Genomic DNA, 21,370 nt, shown 5'->3' on the forward strand with positions numbered 1-21,370 from the left:
CAGTGTAATGAAACAGCTTATGCAAATAAGAAACAGGAGTAAACATGCGTATGTATTGATTGGCCAAATTTCAATGCACCTAGTGGATGAGATACCTAAAAATGCAATTAATATTTCTGTGCAAACTCAACAGAGTTTGAATAAAACATCCTGAGACTGAATATAACTTTTCTTTCCTTTCGTGGTAAAAAAACAACAAACAAACAAACAAAAAACAACAGCATATTAAAGGGGTGCGAAGACAAATTAATGTCTGCCATTATTGGTAGATTACTGCACTTTAATTATTTATGGTGCTACCCTCAAGAAATGACAGGTCTGTTATAAACTGGAGAAAGGACCTGATATCGCTGCCTCTGGTCGCTTTTGCAAGCAAACTGCTTTAGGAAATGACGGGGCATTTTGTAGGCATGGTTTTTTGAGGTTAGGCTACACATTCACCCCTGGACGAAAGTCAGAGTCTGTGTTTGATCTCGGCAGGGTCATGAGCGAGAGCGCCATAGAGTAGATTTCCACTAAGAACAAAAATTCAGGGCAGCTGTCTTCAGCGCTCGTTTAAGAGACACCCTGTAACCATTTGTGATGCCTGCATACTTCGTAGCCATCTCAGCTCCTCGTTTGCTAGTGGGCACTTCAGGGCCACCGGAGTGTTTAACTTGCTCAGTGGCAATTTAATTACAGGGCTAGAGAAGAAATCAACATAAAATCAACAGTCAAAAGCATCGGTGGAAAAGTGTCGCAGCGATGTGTCACTCGGGCCACAGGTGCTTGGGGACCTGCGTTGTATGGTGAAGCAGTGCGTGACTCACACATAGCATGTTCTTTGAACCTCCTGTGACCCGGCAGATGTTTCCATTAATTTGGCAAGCAAAAAGAAAAACAATGCCCCATACCACGGTGTGTGTGAATTAGCAAAAGGATGTCCGTACGAATCTCGTTTCTGGCTGTTCAGATGGCAGTTGTAAGCTTGTTAAGCATCCTGTGTTAGTAGTAGTAGTGATGGACTCAAGATAGCAACTTTTACAAACCAAGATGTGTAAGGTGAGGTTGGTATTGGTATAGCATTTAATATTGCAAAAACTGTCTTACAGTGGCAATCCTTGCACCACATAAAGCAAGAAAAGTCGGAGCAACGCATAAAATCACATATTTGTGAAGTTGTCACATATCAGCTCCAGTCAGTTTACAACATTTTTTTTCCCATTCTTAAGGGCAGTTTAGCAAGAGACTTAGCTTTGTGTTACACACTGTCTCATTTTTGTGCTTAGGTAAGGCTTTCATACCAATGCAGCAAGGGCAGATGTGTTATATTTGATATCAACTAACAAGGTGGTGAAAAGCACATCAAGATACTTGTTTTTGGAAGTTTCTTTTAGCACGACGTCTTCACCTCAGTGTGAATGCTTTGGGAGCATCAATATCTGTCGTTATGGTAACACAATGCTTGAAGGGTTGCACTTTCTCTTCAGGAGAGGGGGGACCCTTATCTATTGGCCTTCTGTACAGGGAAGTACAGGGAGGAGGCTACCGTTGAAACGCAGGTTTTATCTCGTCGATACACTCTCTCGAAGGGCTGGAGCAGGGGAGTGTGGTGTAAGACCAAAGTGTCATGCGACAACTTTGTTCACCTCACTCTTCGAAGTCTCAGTCACTGTGCTAGTCTTTGTGCTTTCTAAAAGCTGAGAAGACATATTGATGATCAAGTTTATTTTCTATCCCTCATGTTAGATGTGGCACGTAAGTACTTGCTCGAGTGTCTTTCTTTTTTTATGGTTCACTCCTTCTTGTGGCATTATAGGGCTTATTGCATACTATGATCAATGCCTATTAAGGTGCAAGGGGAACAAAAAGAAAGGTAATCTCATTTAATTGCACATTTGCACTGCTTCTTGGCCTGTTCTATGCACAGGCCATTTCCATTATTTAAGCTGGGGATTTCTGATACAAAGTTTGCTGACTACCTAGTTGTACAGCAAACTACTGAAATAATTTAATTGAAATCCATTTTGATCATTTGCTTCTTTTTTCCATGTTGTACTTTGGGTGTAATTTTACTCCCGAAAGCTTACACTTGTTCTCCTGTTTATTTGTTGATTGTTTTGCTCTGAGGCTTCTAAATTCGTATGTGCCAAAAAGAATATTATCATACTGTGGTGTCAAACAGGGAGCGTTGATTATATTGCACGCATATGTGTAGCCATCTGGTTGGGCCAAACAGGGGGAAGTGTAGCCTTGTAACTGGCTCCCTGACTGCTCAATGGACTGGCAGTGCTGTCAGTTGCACATAACTGGAAAAATGGAGCTCCAAATGGCTTTAGTTTGAACCTGTCCGAAGGGGTCACAGTCTCGTTCGAAAGGAGGATTGGCCCATTAGAATTTTGCTGCTATTTGGTTGTGATGCCTCAGAGAGGGGAGGAGATGGAATTTTGCTTTTTGTTTAGACTACTGTTTGAATTTTCACAAACAATCTAAGTTACCATGGTTACTTGTTTATGATGCTTTACTTTTTACTCTAAGGGTTACACATTACTTCAGTGATATGTTCTGGATAAAATTTGCTTTGGTTCAATTCATGCCGGGGTTGAAGCTAGAACTAAGTGTTCAGTGCCCCCCTCCTTCCCCCCCCCCCCTCCCCCCTACATACACTTTGCGGGTTGATAAGCATCTAGGTCACTATTTTCTTTATTTATTTACTTATTACTATCACGCAAGGCTGCACAAGTGGTATAGAGGAGAGTAGGTGAAAAAAAATGCCACAGTTGTTAGAGTGCAACTATGGAGATTCATCTGTTAAAAGGAAAAAAAAGGTCTTTTGTTACGTGTGTTCACATGACTTCAAAGGTTGCCCTGGTGTTTTGGAATAAATTTGCATGCTCACAAATTGACTCTGATACGACAGTGTTCTTTCAGTGAAAGCATTGTCTTGCTAACTCTGTGTAGTATGGGTGAAGTAGTTGATAGTTTGGTAACTACACTTGTGGCAGGGCTGTTGACAATTTTCTCCCGCGTGTCGGTGTGTTTGGGCTTTGTTTGCTTGTGTGATAAAGGGGGTGTGCAGTGAGGCCGACCTGAAGCTTTTATGTTCACGGACACGGCAAACTAATGAGTAGCCGGAGATTTTTGCATTCTGACTACTATAGCATAAAGAATACAACACAAGCATAATTTCTATGCTTGCCTGTAACCTGTATTAATTTTAATAGAAGGCTGTGTCGTTAGGATTGCACTTTAAATCGGTTTTCAAACTTGATGCTCTTTGAAATGATACGAAAAAATGTCATCATAGTAATTAGCTGCAGCAAGCAGTTTGGAATTGTTGCTGGTTGTGCACCTGTCATTTGTGAAAATAAGCGCACAGTAATACTAGAGTTTCATTGAACTTGCTAAGTGAGAAGCTACTTGTCATGTTTATGTGCCACCACTACCTCAGCTATTAACAGTAAATGGGCCACAAGAAGTCTTGGAGTTGTCACAGTTCTAGCCTATGCTTAGGGCATGTGTCTAAGAAGCGTTTTTTAAAATACTAATTCATTCTACTGTAAGTTGGGGGTGTATTTGAAATGGCTTGGGGGCAACTGAAGCAGGCATACAAGCAGGTGAGATCCAAGAGAGCAGCCAGCCGCATGCCCAAGGTGATGACCATGCGACTCTAGCGTTAGCCCATCTTCTTGTTTACACCGGTCTACCAATGAGAGCGGAGTTGAGTAATGGTCGGAGCCACTTCCTTCAGCATGGCATAGCGTGCAAGATTTCAATAACTTCCGTGGGGTGGTGGCTGCTTTTCAGCAACTACTATTGGCTGCTTCTGCTGCTGCACTGCAATCTACATTTGTATGTGATGAACAAAGAGGAGGTTTTGTCAAACTTTGAGGGGAAGAACGCACATCTTTTCAGAGATTTCCTTTCTCTACTGCAAACTATGCTTAGACTTGACATGCACATCATTATAGCATTCAGTCTACTTGTATTTTCTATATTAAAGTGTTTCAGCCTAGTTTTGCAGATGGACTAAAGGTTAAAACAGTTTTTCGCAGTGCTAGGCCTTTCGAAGGGTTGGTCTTGAGGATTTATCCAGCGGAGTGCTGTGTACTTGGTGTTGAACACCATTGTAAAAGGAGAAGAAAGCTCAGAGTGCCCCGGCCAAGGTCTGCTTTGGGACAGTTGTCTTTATTAAACCTGTTGTTCTGGCTCAGTTGGCTGCGGTGCCTCATCTGTTGATCCCACTGTTTGGGGTTTGTTCCTGAGCTTGGTGGTTCTAGCTTCGCGGAGGCAAAACAAAAAACGCCTTCATGTTGCGAGATGTTTGTGTAAGTTAGAGAGGCCCAGGTGGCTTATGTCAATCCGGTTAATCATCCACTATAGTATCCCTCGTTACTCATGTGTCGCTTGAAAGAACCCTGCATCTTATAATCTTCTGTTCACATTGCCTTCCAGTGTACTGCGCATCAATGTGCTGTCCCATTTGCTTCATTGACAGTTGGTCCCTCTGTTTCTCTCTATGCAGCGGCAGCCCAGCTCGGGTCCCCAGTCTCGGCAGCAACAGCAACAGCACCGCGGGGGCATGGCCGCGGCCACCGCGGACGGGGGCGCGGGTGTCCGGCTAAGCGGCCACACACTGGACAAGGCCACCAAGGCCAAGGTACACCTGGAGAACTACTACTCGAACCTCGTCACACAGCACCTGGAGCGGAAGGGTCGCCATGAGCGCCTCGAGGAGACCATGCGCGAGGAGGGCCTCTCCGAGGAACAGGTCAGTGAAATAGCACTGCTCACACTGGGACGCCAGGGGGTGGGGTCTCCTTTTTTGGCTAGAGCTTGCTGGGCATCCAGCTCTGCCAGCTGCAGGCAAGTGCTCCAGTTTTAGTTGGCGGATATGCTCAGTGTTAGTTGAGGCAAATAGGGTTGCTGGGGACACTAGGGGGTGGGGTCTCCTTTTTTTGGCTAGAGCTTGCTGGGTATCCAGCTCTGCCAGCTGTAGGCAAGTGCTCCAGTTTTAGTTGGTGGATATGCTCAGTGTTAGTTTAGGCAAATAGGGTTGCTGCAGACACTAGTTGAAGTCTCTTTGGGGTAAGTGGTGAGGAGCGTGTGCAGATTTAGAGTTTGCAAAGGATTTGAGATCGTCATATGCGGCATGGGTGTCATGAAGTTGGGGCATTTTCGTCTTATTAGAAGCATCGTGTTACCTGCTTATTAGTCCTCGGTCATCCCCATAACCAAGCTTGGACGGGGGAATGTGGATGCCTACTCATTTAGGTTTCCCTCAGTCTGCTTGACCTTAGCAAAGGGTGACATTAAATCTAGGTCCACAGCATATTTGGTCCTTATCGCATGCGCCTAATTTGTAAACAATATGGATGAGGTGCAAGGCTAAGTGGTTTGTGAGGTAGCTTCATTTTTTTTTTTTACGCAAGCTTGCCATAAGGCATATTATATAAATTCATGTAAATGGTTTTCCGTGAGGAACTGGAGCAGGCTCCCGCTCCTAGCGTTGTCGGTGAGCCATTTAGAAAAGTCCTCTTTCCTTGTTGTGGTTAGTCCCACTTCGCGCAGAATCTGTGTCCTTGATGCCCTTGTCCCTGCACAAGTCCATAGCAGGTGGCGAACATCCTGTTCTGCAGCTGGTGTGGAAAGGTAGCATGCTTCTCTGGAAAGGTGTGGAAAGGTAGCTTCTCTGCATAGCATGCTTGATGGCTTGTTGGTTAATGGCAAGGACAGGTTCCACATTTTTGTCATAATCATTCCCACTTGAGTACGGATTATGGATGCTTAGGAAGTGTCTTGACTGCATTGTCAATGGCTGGAGGCCTTGCATTACTAATGGCTTCTGGTGGTTGAAGAGATGGATGTTTCTTGTGCGCCTGTCTTTAAAGGGGGCTGGCTAGCTGTTAATTTGATTATTGATTGGAAACACTTGCGCAGCTACTTAAAATCTATGTCGTCTTTCATCGCTGCTGCTGTGAAAAAATGCAGGAGGCCTGCATTGAATGCCGCCGGGCACTGTTCAGTAATGTGTTTTTTTTAGCATCTTTTCTTTATGGGGTTTTGAAGCGCTTTAGTTGGCATTACCGGTTAATGACCAGTAGCTTTCCAGTACCTCCCTAAAGAAAAGTACTGTTCGGTCTGATGTGCATATAAGCTGCTGTCTTTTTTTTTAATTTTTTGCTGGTGCATCTTTTGCACTGTGCCACTTATGTACGGAAAAAAGATGTCATTGCATGTCATCTATTGCCATACAGGGTAACCATGTTTGAAAAAACAAAATGCAGTTATTCTTTTGTATGAAATTTTATGTTCCGAATCGCACAGTCAAACCTTGTTGTAACGAACACCGATATAGGGAATTATTGAATAGAACGAGGTAAAAGCAAAGTAGTTAGTCCGTGCTTTACTTTTATAGGAGTTCTGTTTGTATGAAAAAACAAAAATTAAATATTTGCGACACTCAGTCAGTTAAATGAAGCAAATTTTTGCATTCACATGGCAAAAAAAAAATGCGTAAAGGAGCTATAAAGGCATCAAGAAATGCAATATTTCGATCATTTGAATTACCCACCGCAGAAATATATTTAGTGTAAAATGGTGAGCAAATGCCCCTCCTCGTGCAGGTTGAAAGTAGGGGTGTACTTTCCCGAAATGTACTGAAATGCAAAATGGTGACAATATTTCCTCGCCAGAAAAGAGAGATAGAGCGCAGAGCACCTGGAATAAAATTTTTTGTTTATCTCTGATTGGGTTTAGAGATGTCCACCAAAGCATCGGTGCGCCACCGCCGCAGCCATTTTCTCTTGGCACGCCATTTAAATATGTTACCAATCGACCTGCCTAGACTGCAGCTATCTTTTCTTTGGCACATGCACATCAAATGTCTCACTCGTGGTGGTCAACCGGCACCCTCCATCAGCTTTGGGGCTTTGGGCATGTCCCTTTATGGGCAAGTCGGTACCATTAGGACACCATTTTTGTTTGTGACGGTTTTGAAAGTTGAGATTCAATTGGGATCTTGGACTGGATGGGGAAGCCCAGGGATGTTGTCTCGGCATGATGCGTGATAAGAGCGTTGTGTAAGGAAGTTGAGCTTTCCCAGAACGTCGCTAAAATGCGAAATTAGCAGTGAAATTGGGGTGGGCCCTTGCACGGGTAGGGGCATTTGCTTGGACTTTTACGGTAGATAGCCTGTGCATTAACATGCCGCACCATCATGGTGCAGAGACACTATAGCAACAACAGCTTGAGGGGCGAGCTGGTGCTGCATAGTACCCAAAAATGTGGCGCAACAAACACAATCACATGAGAAGAAACACAACACAGGTGCACACTATCAACTGTAATATGGATCTGAACACACATTCCCTCTTCATCACTCATCCTCTTCTACACCCAAGTACATCTTCTTCACATGCCTCTTCTTTCTCAAGGAGATAGTAGCACTTTCTTCCTCAAACATCGTCCAAGCATGCCAGTCACAAATTCTACACCCAATTACATCTCCACACACCTCTTCTTTGCCAAGCAGCTATTATCACAATCGTCCCTGTACAACACAACCATCGTCTAAGCAGGACAGTCACAAAGTCCACCACATACACACACTAGCAAACAACCACTACACATGTTCTTTATAAACAAAAGGAACTGTAACTTGCTCAGCATGTCTAAAAAGCGATGCAAGCATTGAGCACATGTACTTGAGGTAAAGTGAGATCAAAATACAAAACATGGCCACAATACATGCAAGGTGTCTCCTGGAAAGCCGGGGACTCAATTAAGGAACCGTGGTGAGAAATGCGTCGTCAATTAAGCTTCAATTTTGCATCCATGGCGACACTTGTTTTGTTTCGAGTAGGGGGGGGGGGGGGTGCACTGTGGTGAATCTTTGCTCCCTCTAATGCAGAATCCTGCACACGCCTATGGCAATGATAGATCGGCGGGAGATGTCGAGCATACATCTGCCACATCGCAGGCACAGTTGACGCCTCATAGAATTGGATCGTGCCTGCGTCTGACAAACTTTTGTTTTGAACTGGTTGCAGATGAATTTAGCCACGCTTCAAAGGGCAGCACATCTTGTGAAAAAGGCAGATTAATGTCTTTTGATATGCATGGGGCCCCATGTGCACTGCGGAGAAGGGATGCAGGCACAAGGCGTTTACTACTAACATTTTGTCTGAAACTGCCTTCAATCCCAAAAACAGGTTGCAGGCACATATATGCTGACCCCCTCCTGTAAAAGCGTCTACAGTAGACTCCCTTTAAGACGAACTCCAAGGGACCATGAAAATTGTTCGTCTTATCAGAAGTTCGTCTAATCAGGAGGGCTTCCAAAAACGATGTTTGAGCATGCAGAGTGTCCAAATACCTCGTATATGAGAACAAATGAATAAAATGGCCTTTCAGGAAAATAAACTGCAATACAAGCATTTATTGGACTAATGATTGTGTACTACACTTTGCAGTAGTAAGGCATCAGGCATTGTTGACTGTTACCCAGTCTGTTATTTTTTTGTGTGTCTGTCGTGAAAATCGACGGCCTGCTACAAAAGCAGACATCTCGCTTAACTTTTGAAGATACCCTTCAGTGCTCTCACACTGTTAAAAAAACTGCACTAAAGTGTCTAGGCAGGCATCAGCTGCATCACAGGTAACTAGTGCAGATTCAGGCATAACATTCAAGCTGTCATCTTCAGCAGCAGTTTCCGATGGTAGGTTAAGCACTTCTTCAATCAGAGCGTTCAGTGTGTCAGCCCTACACGTTTCCACACTTTCGTCAATGCTGACATACGCACTGATGTCAATGAACACACCCTTACTGCTCAGTGCAGAAACAATGCTTCTATCCTCCAAGTTCGCAGTGTGGTCCTCATTCGTAGTATCGCAGTCATTCTGCACTGAGCAATCACAAGCGCCACAAATCCTGCATGGCAGAAGGTGTTTGCAATAGTGGCTTGAGTAACCTGCTCCCAGGCGCTCGTCAGTAAGTGGACAGCACCTAACAGGTTAACTGTGTACTCTTTACTGCTCTCCATGCAAATCAGCATCCTTTGCAGCAGAGAGCGACGATAGTGCCTCTTCAAGCTACAATTTACTCCTTGGTCCATAGGCTGCAGCTTCGCTGTTGTATTCGCTTGTAGAAACTCCAGTCGGATGGCATGAAGTCCGGCGACGTGACCGTGTCCGAGACAGTTGTCAACAAAGAACTTTTCTCTTCTGTCTCTGGAAGTGGCGATCCATCTCTTGAAGCCACTGCTCGAAAAGTGCCTGCGTCATCCACGCTTTTGAATTAGCCATATACGTGACCGGCAGCGTTTTTATGGTTTTAAAGCAGCGTGGTGCTTTAGATTTGCCAATCACCAGCAACTTTAGTTTGTCAGTCCCAGTCATATTTGCGCCCATGAGGACCGTTACTCGAAGCTTGCTCCGTTTGCCCGCCACGCAGTCATCACCAGCAAATGCGAGAGTTTTATTTAGGAGTAGCTGGTAGAAAAGCACAGTTTCGTCCACATTGTATATGTCTTGAGGGTTATATTCGTCCATGAGTTCATTCATCTTGTTCTGCCTCCAATCGCTGCAGACCGCTTCATCCACTGCAGCAGCCTCGCCGACAACACAACGAAAGGCCAGTCCATGCCTTTTTCGAAAACGGTCGAGCCACTCATCGCTGCACGCAAACTCGACATTCAGTCTCAGGGTAATTTCTTCCGCCTTAGCTTTCAGTAGCACTCCATTCACTGGCAAATTCGCACTTCGCTCTCTCTGCACCCAGGCAAGCAGAACGTCTTCAAGGTCTTTGTGCATAGCTGTGCGCATCCTCTTCCGCTTCGGCGCAAGCTCACCATCTTCCAAAGCACTGGTAATCCGCACTTCGTCCTTCACGATACCGCTCACGGTACTTTTCGCAATGCCGAACTTGCGCGCTATTTCAGTCTTTGAAAGCCGGTCGGCGCGAACTTCGGTAAAAACTTCGGCCTTCTCACGAAGCTCAAGCAGCTTTTTTCGAGTTGTTGGCCGACTAGCCATAGTAGCAACATGGCGAACACGGCGCGCACGAAAACAAACAGCGCACACCACGAGGTGACAGCGTACAGCCTGGTAGAAAATTGTGGGACACGACGCGCACACCCGCCACGAACAATGGATCTGTGCACTTCGTAGTAGGCGTCGTTGGTGGGCAGCAAAGGCGCGGAGCTCGGTAGCACTGGCATGACGACACTATCACGTGATTACCATTGGGAAACATCATAGGCTGCTTTTTCTTCTCACCATTTTTTTTTCTGCGTTTCGCTAGTTTTGCTGGCCGGGCCGCACATGCTCTTTTTTTTTTTCTCTCTCTTCCTCCTTGCGCTCTGTTTCGTTCTTTCCCGAGGTCGTACCAAGACAGCCGGCGCGACGCGAAACGCGAACCTACTCCTACTGCAGGGACAAAAAGGAATGAGCGGGGGAACGGTGGGAGAGGATGAGCAGCGGCACTCTTCCGCCTTAGTAGAATCACATTTCCGACGCCGACGTGCTTGGGTCTGCGTGCGTCGGCGGCACGGATGGTCGTGGCACTGAAAAGCTTTTTCTTTTTTTTTCTTTCCGCTGAAGTGCTGCTCGAATGGTCGAGTAAGCTGTGCGGGTGGGGTGCAGCCGGCCATGAAAATTCATCTTAACCGATTAGCGATTGCAAAGTGTTCATCTTAAGCGGATTTTTTTGCATTGACTCTATGGGGAACAAAACAAACAACCTCCACTGTTCATCTTAACTGAGGGTTCATCTTAAGCGAGTTCGTCTTAACGGGAGTCTACTGTACTTACATGTGCCAATATATCATATGTGCCTTGCAATTAGTTCAGTGTTTTTTTTTTTTCCCACAGTTGCATGTGTGCAAAAAAAAATGTCTAAGCTGGAAAATTTGTCTTACATAGCAACTAAATAGAGGGAAATTTCTATATGTATTTGTGCGTAGTTGATGAATCTGCTAAGCTTCCCGAGTACATGAAGAGATGCTCGCACTTGTCTATCTGATGGCTGCCATTTTGTCTTCCCATGAGTGCAGAAGAAAGAGAAGCGGATGCAGCACTCGTTGAAGGAGACGGAGTTCCTGAGGCTCAAGCGCTCGCGGCTGGGCGTGGAAGACTTTGAGCCGCTCAAGGTGATCGGCCGAGGTGCTTTTGGCGAGGTTCGGCTGGTCCAGAAGCGAGACACAGGCCATGTCTACGCCATGAAGATTCTCCGCAAGGCTGACATGCTGGAGAAGGAACAAGTACAAATGCTCGCTGTTCTGTTCTCGATGCAGTGTAAAGGGGTTCCGGATGGAAATGATACTGATCAACTATGTGCTGCCTTAGAAAAATCTTGCATTCAGAGTAATAGGTACCTTTTACTAGAAGCTAGTCATGCAAGCAAAGCTTGAATGTTTCGGTCCACTGTTTCATAATTGCGATGAGAACAGGGCTACAGGAGAAGGAAGTTTCAAAGAGCATGTGCTAGCTTGCAGTTAAATTTGTTATTAAATATGAATGCAAAAAAAATACTTTAGTGCAAAGAACAATGAAAGCTATATTGAAACATACTGCATTTCTGTGGAGACGAAAGGAAATGGCGGCGTCCGTGTGCTGTTCGATGTCAGTGCAAGTTAAAGATCACCAGGTGGTTGAAATTACTCCGTAGCCCTCCACTACGGCTCCTATTTCTCTTTTTCCTCTTTCATTCCCACCTTCCTTCCCTCTACAGCATGGTTCAGGTGTCCACAGAGCAAGTGTGACAGATACTGCGCCTTTCCTTTCTTGTGGACCAATTACTGTTCTCACAAAGATAAAGGGTACTGGCTTATATATATTCTTTCAAGTTTTTATATATCTGGTGACTATCTTGATATTTTGCAGGCCAGTTTATTTTTGTGTAATCATAATATGGAACGGGAGCTTGCACCTGCATGTGACAATACGCAATAACACGAGAAATGTGCTGCTGTCTTCAGGAAGTTCCTGTGTGTGGCTTGAGCATAGCATCTAATCTGCTGAATGTAAAACCTTTTGCATTATTTATTGTGGTGACTCATGTGCTATAGCATGCCTCCACGACACAAGTACAGATCTGTTTTACCATGTATCCTTCAGAGATAAATTACAGAAGTTGGGAGATTAATTGCAGAAAAATGGAGTACCAAAATATATAATAAGCTTCACCTAATAGGGAGCTTGCATGAAGTGATGCATGCTGGGTAATCCGCCATGATGTCGTTGGCAGCAGACGACACAGCACAGCACTACCACACAGCCTCGTCTACATGGTCGCATAGTGCGCGCAGACGATGCTGACGCGATCAGGTAGGCTGACTGCGGGTTATTCACGATTCCAAAAGTATGTCTGCGCAAGGGCAAAAAAGGCAAATGATTCCTCTAGAGAAGCCGATGCAAATGGCTCGCATGAACCATTCACATGCTAGATCGACGCCAATCTGAGCGAGTATCAAACTCCTCGCCAGAACTAGAATACATGAATATCGGCGATGTCGACAGGTGGCCAGGTCCAGATGCATAGTGCAGTCAGACGTTCACACGTAGCTTGAACAGGTGCGCATAGCACTGCTTTTCATTTCATCATGGCGCGCCCGATTTTTCGGGCACAACATCGACGCGTACGTTCCTCAGAAATCTGCCGACAATTGCACGCACGTGAGGGCAGCACACGAAAATCTACGTAGATCGTCGAAAATGGCATGGCATTTGCTCATTTGCACTTGCTCAATTGTACTTGCGCTGCCTGCCGTCTGCTGCCAGCGGCAACATCATGGCAGATTACCCAGCATGCATCATTTCATGCAAGCTCCCTATAAAGCCTGTCATAGGTAAACGGAAGTCATGCTCACACCAAAAACGTTTTACATTTTTGTTGCCTTCGCGTCGGACACATTCGCCTTACACACAACTTTACTCTTGTAAAACGAGACACCAAGTGCCTTTTGCGTGGAGATGATCGTAAATCACAATTCATGTTCATGCTGTGAGCTGGAGATGTTAAGGTAAAAATTAGGGGATTTAAGCATGGCTTGAACCTAGTGATATGAGTGAAAGCTGTGTTAAGCATGGTTGTGCTTGGTTTGACGGTATGAATTGGGGTAGTGGGTGGGAGGGGGGCTCAATCTTTGCCTCGAGAGTAGTCGCGAATAGCCGTTGTAACACCACCTTTTCAATCCACAAATTTGTTTTTCATATTTAATATTAATAATACAGTAAAATTTCGGTGATATGAATCCAGTTGATACGAATTTTGGGATGATACGAATTCGCGAAATTCCCCGGCCAGAGTGCATTGTGTACAATGTGCAAAACTTCGGATGGTCCGAACACTCTCCTGCGCCACTACGGATGATACGAACTTGCGAACTGCGATCGCAACCTTGATCACTACGCACTGCCTGCACATCGTTGACTCCGCGATCGCTAGCCGTGCTGTATGTATACACATCACGAGCAGTTTGTCGCGAGTTTGTCGCCGACGTCGCGATTTTCTGCCGGGCTCACGCCGCGAAAAGCTTCCAGTGGCGTGCGGGCCACAAACGACAGATGTCACAACCGCCGTAGCTGGCAGCGGCCTACGAAGCAGGTGCGCACGGACCAGACATCGTTAACTCCACAATCACGATATGCGAGCAGTTTGCGGCACCACACGGCCTGCACGTCGCCATCCCCGCGTTGTGAGAAGTACGCAGAGGCGGGCGGACCGCACATCTCTGGCATCGCGATCGTTTTCCACGTGGCAAAAGGTTTGCAGCAGCCATCAGTAGTAGTCGGTGGTGCACGCGGCAACGGGCGCGCATTGGCTGCACATCGTAGACTTCGCGACAGCTGGTCGTGCTGTACGCGCCGCGAGAAGTCCACGGAGGCACGCGGCCCGTGCGTCGCCGATGTCACGATCGCCTGTCGCGCTGTGTGCGCCTTGAGTGGCGAGCTGTGACCGCGCGACCCTAATTAACTTTCTGTGTGACTGCTTTTCCCATGCTTCTGCATACTTATTTTCATTGGTTTTGACGACACAAATGTTTGGATGATACAAATTTTTTCACAACCCCGAGAGATTCGTATCACCGAGGTTCTACTGTAATAATAATTGGTTTGCAGGAAAGGAAAGATGCAGTATTTGTCACACTTGTTTCTGTGGACACCTGAACTGAACTGTGAGGGAAGGGAGGAAGGTGGTAGTGAAAGTGGAAAGAAAGAGAAAGAGGAACTGTATTAGAAAGCTAGCGAGTAATTTCGACCACCTAGGGTTCTTTAACATGCACTGGCATCGCACAGCACATAGACACCTCTTCATTTCGCCTCCATCGAAATGCAGCTGATGGAGGCTGGGATCGAACTGGGTATTCCGGCACAGTAGTCTGGCATCTAATGACTGCACCACCATGGTGGGGCTTCATATTTTTTGTTGTAGTTGGGTTTTAGGGAAAGGAAGGCTCAGTATATTTTTGAGTGGACACCACGGAATGGTGGACATTAAAATTGATGAGGTCAAGGCATGGCGGTGCGGCGTCATATTTTTTGTTGTAGTTGGGTTTTAGGGAAAGGAATGCTCAGTATATTTTTGGGTGGACACCACGGAATGGTGGACATTAAATTTGATGAGGTCAAGGCCACATCATCTTTTTGAAGGCCAAGCAACTAGATGGGCTGACTGGGCTGATACATGACGTAGTGATGCTTTCTCTTCAAAAAACTTCCCAGTATATTATTATCAGCGCATCCAATTCCATCAAAGTGAAAATTCACTTGTTGAAATTTCTTGTGTTGTTTCGTTCTTAAACGATGCAAGAATTCTAAATCAGCCATAGTGATTTAAAAATAACCATTTAACTTCCTCACACCATACAGACTTAATAAACCTTAAGTTTGATGTATGATGGCCGTAGTTGATATGTACCATAAGACCCAACATAAGACACAACATAGCACTTTGTCCCACAGCTTTTGGCACAAGTCATTGATGTTTGTTGGAGAGTTAGTCTGTGGGGCAAATCAAGAGTGTATAGTATCAGGGTTAACCTTTAGTCCTGGCTAACTTAGGCACAGGCTGTCATTGTAGAATTCCAGCCCTGCTTAGCGTAGCAACCTGAGATGCAAATGTTTTGGATATCAGATGGTGGCAAGAGTTGGCCAGAGCAGCATGGAAGCAAATTAGTGTGCTTTTCTGTACTGTGGTTACCGCTTTCAAGTGACAGAGGTGGCATAGCAATATTCAACAGTTCGTGAGCAGTAATTTCCAGAGCAGATATGATCAGTTCGAAAACTCAAGTTTGAGGTATGCGCACTGTAGTTAACTGTTTCTTGGTGGTTCAGACATGAAGGCAATGAGGCTGAGGCCATTATCTCTGATAGTTTTAAGTTTTTGCAGCACATTGAACACAATTATCTTGATCAATTAATAGTTAGCTAGTCATTTTTTATCTCAAGAGTTAATGAATAGTGAAGCTAATATTCTCTTATGTGATTGCTTTGCCAAGACCTGAAAAATAGTGCTCAAACACAATTTTTTTTTTATTATTTAAAACGCACCAAAACCAACACAAGGAACATTATGCAAAGTGTTCGAAGTAAACAGAAAACTGTTTTTAAAATGGACACTTATGTTTTACAACATGATAGCTTTCATACAGTGGCAGTGGGTGTGGGTTTTCATTCTCTTATTTTGCATTTTTCAGCTGTGGGTGCTTTAAAGGACTATAGACACCTCATTTTTGGGTTCATGTTTTATCATATGTAATGATGCCTAGGACATTACTGTACATGGATCACCACATCACATTTGCCTATGACTGATGAATAATTTATAATCGAATTTCTTTTCTCACCTGTTTCGGTTTCGTTTCGTTATTCTTGTGGGCAGAACTGTTGTTTCTGAAGTCTTCAGTTTGATTAGAAGAATGTGCCTGTTTTGTTATTTCCTTTATCAGCTTTTTGTTTTTAGTTATGCACTGAGTGGTTTTGATGCGTCCCTCCTCCTTTGTTGGGCCTGGACAGGTGGCGCACGTGCGTGCCGAGCGGGATGTGCTGGTGGAGGCTGACCACCAGTGGGTGGTGAAGATGTACTACAGCTTCCAGGATGCCATGAACCTGTACCTCATCATGGAGTTCCTTCCAGGGGGTGAGTAGCTCTGCTCTCCGTATCACTCCAAAAACTGAACAGGGGATGTGTGGTTGAAGACACCATACTTGCACTGGTGGGTAAAATGGCTGTTCAGCAGGCTCTCGCAGCAAAGCGCGTGTAAGTTGGCAGTGCGGTGCTGGCTGGCATTTACATAACTGCCACAGTCACTTTTTTTCAGCGACTCTCTTGTCTTCTCCTCTTGTTGATGCCAAGCAGAGCTCGCAGGAGGGACAAGGGGCATTTTGGGGCTTGGTTACAACAGCACTCAGCCCCGACGACCTCCGGCGCTGCATGGTTATACACAAAAAACAATACACACACAAGAGAATACACGCACAGATGATGCATTCCCTCCTGGTTTAATTCGCTTGTGTGTGTATTGTTTTTTGTGTATAACCATGCAGCGCCGGAAGTCGTCAGAGTCGTATAGCCTACTAGCCCGCTCGCAAGTACTACTGAGCACTCAGCCATACTAGCTGCTTCTCATTAGCCTATGCCTTGCTTGGAGAACCGAAAATTATCATACAGAGATGGGTTGCATTGTGCTTTGGTGAGACGCGGCGTTAAGAGTTCTGCATAACGTCTTGTGAACTGCTGAATGGGTCTGTCTTCATAGCTGAACATGCATGCCTTGCATTAGTCATGTTGAATGCCTCTGATTAGGAGATTGGCTTCACTGGGTCGGTCTGTCGATCCCAGGGGACATGATGACTCTGCTGATGAAGAAGGACACTCTGTCGGAAGAGTGCACGCAGTTCTACATTGCGGAGACGGCACTGGCCATTGACTCCATCCACAAACTGGGGTTCATCCATCGCGACATCAAGCCAGACAACCTGCTGCTGGACGCCAGGGTGAGTGAAGTGGGGTCGGAGAGCAGCCATTCTTTTTTCACGTTTTCGCGTGCTTGTGTAGCTTGCAGTCTCTGTGGCAGAAATGGGCTGTGCTCTTGTACAAGCAGCAAGTGAGAGGATGGCGGTAGACTGTCTGGCTCAATTTAGCTTGTGATGGCCAAACCAAGATTTCACTTCATTTTGTTGGCTGCTGGAACTGCGAGTACTGGTTAGCAGGGAGAGCATTGTGCAATGTGTGATGCATGAATGGTCACAATTGCTAACGAGATGTTGAAATGAGTTGGCACTGCCTAAAGCTCTGTTCTTTGTGTATACTATTTTCCAGGAGCAACGGCGTGAGGGCACGAATGCATTTTTGGTCCTCACCTCTCGCTTTCAGAGTACACAAAGAAGTCTTGAGGCTTTATATTATGTTTGCCCATTCGTGCATGATGCCAAAAGTGCCTTGGCATTGACTGTGCACTGCATACATAGCAGTACTGTGGTTTTCTACATAATTACATGCATATCTGCAACCTGCAGCATAACATGTTGCTCTAGGCTGCGGAAGGCAGAGATGTGCTCGATGAAGACACTCTGTTGGCCATGAAAACCTTCACATTAATGGCAAAGGACCTAAAATGCTGTGATGATATATGAGATCAACAGGCTAATGCAGCAAAGAACGACATTAAGTGATGCTTGCAGCACGGGAAAAGGGAAGAGCATGGTTGAGCAAAGGAGCCCCAGCACACAAAATAATCAGATAACAAATAAATAGTAAAGTCAGTTCAACCAGATCTTGGATGCAGCGGCTTTGACAGTATGTGAGACTTATTTCGAATGCCCAACCTTAATTACGATGCAGACAAGTTTTTGAAACAAAATTCTTTCCAGGATTTCTGCAGTGCTGCTTGTGATGGGTGTGACCATTCACGGCTTATCCAATTATGGTTTGTGTCGATGTTATAATTCACTGGTTTTTCATTGAGTTTATGAATGGTTTTTCTAGCGAGTCAGGCATCTTGGCACACTGTGTGTTCTTGCTAATAAGATTGCGTTAATGTGAAGGTGCCTACATTTTCACTCGCAAATGGGTTCTTATCAATGCGTGGGCATAGGTCGGCGCACTCACTCATGAGTGCACTCATATCGCCTCACTCACACTCACGCAGTGGTCGTGAGTGTGAGTGGTCATGAATGGGAGTGGCCATGTGTGTGAGTGCGAGTGAGTGGCCGGGAATGGGAGCGGTCATGAGTGTGAGTGAGAGTAGCCATGGGTGGTCATGAGTGTGAGTGTGAGTGAGTAGCCGTGAACAGGACCGGGCATGAGTGTGAGTGCGAGTGAGTGGATGCGAGCGTGGACGGGCATGTGTGTAAGTGTGAGTGAGCAGCCGTGAATGGGAACAGGCATGAGTGTGAGTGAGTGGACGTGTATGAGAGTCGTCGTGAGTGCTAGTGTGAGTGAGTGGCCATGAATGAGAGAGGGCATGAGTGTGAGCATGAGTGAGTGGACGTGTACCAGAGTGACAGTGAATGTGAGTGTGAGTGGACGTACGTGAGCAGGAGTGGCCATGAGTGTGAGTGCGAGTGAGTGGGGTCGAGTGTCACTGGTCGTGAGTGTGAGTGAGCCCCTCTTAATGGTGCCGACCTATGTGCGTGGGCCATGTGATTTACCTCCTTTAGGCTGCCATCACAGAACATCCTGTGATCTTGCACCAGATGTTGCTACATCAGTAGGCTTCAGTGGAGCAGAAGCCAGCAGGACATTTATTGGAAGGTACCCTGGTGTGCATAGTGCCCTCATTGTGACTGATGCTGCTAGCACTTTGAAAGTTTGCTGCAACTGCTGGCACCCAGTGACGTGTTGTTATGTTGGCTTCAAGGCTTTCTTCGTTGCGTGTGTGTTCCAGGGGCACATAAAGCTCTCGGACTTTGGGCTCTGCACGGGACTGAAAAAATCTCACCGAACGGAATTCTACCGGGACCTCTCACAAGCCAAGCCATCGGATTTCAGTGAGTGCTCCCCTTGTGTCATTCAGCTCAACAGAATCGTCGTTGCTGTGGGTGCGGTGGCAAATGAAATGAAACAAGATAGCAACTTATATACCATTGCTGTGGGGCAAGAAATGGGTTAACTCGCTTATCAGGCATTTCATTTGCATTGAGATTCCTCACTTTCACTGGCGGCTGACAGCAGCATTTAGTGATTTGTAACGATGTGAACTAAGTCGATCGATATTTCATCAAGGGCACACAGTGCACACAGCATGTGCTTAAAGGAGTACAGACACGTCATTTTCGAGTTAGTGTTTTATCATCTGTAATGATGCGTGAGACATAACTAAGCATAAATCGTCTTACATTTGCCTGCGGCCGCTGAATAATACATAATCGAATTTCTTTTCTTACCAGTTTCGGTTTCAACAGTCGAGAGATGGCTGTGATGTCAGTCATGTCTAGGTCAAGTGAGAGATGAATAAAACAGCGATGTAATTGTTCCTGTGGCGTTCTAACCACCAGAACATTAAAGCCAGCCTGCCTCAAGGACAGGAATCGCAAAAGGTGAAGCGTCGTCAATTATGTCACTGTTTTTTCATGCCCCACGTCACCCTGGACTTGATTGAAGTCACAGCCATCTCTCGGCTGCTGAAACCAAAACTGGCGAGAAAACAAAAAACAATTAAAAATTATTTAGCAGTCGTAGGCAAAAACCACGTGGTGATCCATATATACAGGAATGTCTTATGCATCAATAACAAAAGGTAAAATGCCAACAAAATTTGGTGTCTGTAGTCCTTTAAACTGGTCACTTTCAGATGCCCTGGTGCCAGGCCTGGTGCAACACAGTATGCACTTACTTATGTGCTCGAAAAATACTATGATTATGGAGTTGCAGGTTTATGCTTACTTGCCTTTGTGGTTGTACGGCTTCAGTTTGAGTAAATTGCTGAAATTTTCTGTTCATGGATCTCAGTGCTATCTCAGCTCTTCTAGGCCTTGCTAAATCCTTCCACATGTGTTGCCAGAAAGCACAGTGCCATGTCATACCTCTCAGCCATCAGTTGTGGTAGCTGAGAGTAGGTCAAATAACTAGAGTACTGAAGGGCAGTGTATGCGTGAGTGTAGCACAAATAAATGTATGGTAGAAACTATGGCATTCAACATTCCTTTCAAATGTGCCCATTTGAGATGCTTAGTTGAAGCTTTATTTCTGGCCATTAGCGAGTGAAATAGTGCTGCAATGTCAGCGTCGTCTATTCGTGAGGTCTGGTGGCACATGCTACAGGATGGGTGTGCATTGCACTCCACTACTGGTCTCCACAGTGTCGTGTTGCTGTGCACTTGTCTTGTGCGCACCACAGCCGAAAGCATGGCATTGAATTGCATGATTGACGTGCATGATTGACGACCAACCAAACATGCGGCACTGCACAAGTACGATGCAGAAAACTTTGTGGGTGCCGTCAGGCAAAGGCACCTTTAATTTGATCTCATAGCTGAGGAGCACAAATTTGCAAATCATTTGCCAATGTGTTCATGAACATGCAAAAAAGAAAAAAAAAAAAAAGATGTCAGCATAAGTTTTCTGCTCCTTTTGTACCAAGGTGGCGTCCAGCTTTGCAGCTGGTCACCTGAGGCCACCATTGCTGCGGACGGCAGCTTGATCAATGGCACTGGTAATGATGATGCCCTTGTGAAATGGCAGTTATCAACTTGCACAGATGGTGCTGCTACCTTTTGCAGTTGGTATATCCTAGTTGAAATTGCAGATAAAAAGAGTGCATGGGCTTCTGCGGAGAACAAATAGTCTGTGAGGGTAACAAAGTCGGGAGTAGATTAGTCTAATACAAATAAAATATGTTATTCGGTTCATATTCGATTGGAAAAATTGTTATTCAGAGTTTTCAGAACATTCAGAAATTACCGCAGTACACCGGGAATTTTCGGATATTCTAGCTCTAAGGATTAGTCTAAAATTGTTGGGTAAACTTTCGTTAATTTAGCCTTCACGGGACCTGAAAAAAAATGTTAGAATTGTCAAATGGGTCTGGAAAAAAAAAACTGATGGAACTAGTTTGCATCACAGTAATTTAATAAATGATCATCTAGTGGCTCTAAAGTTTTTATTTAATGCACAATTCTGCAGGCCTTCATTTAGATTCATTATGATGTTTGTTTGCACTTAGAATTTATTTGTCTATTTAACCTTTAGGTGGTACCTGTTCACAAAACAGTCCAGTCTTATTTTGAGGATTCTTCACTGCACAGTCCACATTGGTGTAGTATCGCTGTGGAGTGCACTGTGTGGCGAAACTATTCAACCAGTGCACAATTTCAGCATACTGGAAATGGCATGTAGATGCATGTGAGGGGTGTATACTGAGGCTTTAGAGCTACATGAAGCCATTGC

At 45.2% G+C, this 21,370-nt stretch overlaps 1 protein-coding gene across 4 annotated transcripts in view; it reads left to right on the plus strand.

Moving 5' to 3' along the window:
- The window catches only part of trc (Serine/threonine-protein kinase tricornered), a 91,695-nt gene that overhangs the window by 51,986 nt on the left and 18,339 nt on the right, over positions 1-21,370 (plus strand). For all 4 annotated transcript variants that reach the window (XM_084602608.1, XM_084602606.1, XM_084602605.1 and 1 more), the window contains exons 2-6: positions 4,505-4,750; positions 11,034-11,240; positions 15,997-16,120; positions 16,823-16,977; positions 18,870-18,972. In XM_084602608.1, coding sequence (XP_084458734.1) covers positions 4,562-4,750; positions 11,034-11,240; positions 15,997-16,120; positions 16,823-16,977; positions 18,870-18,972 — 778 coding nt within the window. In that variant the 5' untranslated portion in view covers positions 4,505-4,561. The remainder of the gene's footprint in view (positions 1-4,504; positions 4,751-11,033; positions 11,241-15,996; positions 16,121-16,822; positions 16,978-18,869; positions 18,973-21,370) is intronic.

This window comes from Amblyomma maculatum, chromosome 4 (genome assembly GCF_055883805.1).
Source record: "Amblyomma maculatum isolate TAMU_Amacu chromosome 4, ASM5588380v1, whole genome shotgun sequence".
Lineage (NCBI taxonomy): Eukaryota > Metazoa > Arthropoda > Arachnida > Ixodida > Ixodidae > Amblyomma > Amblyomma maculatum.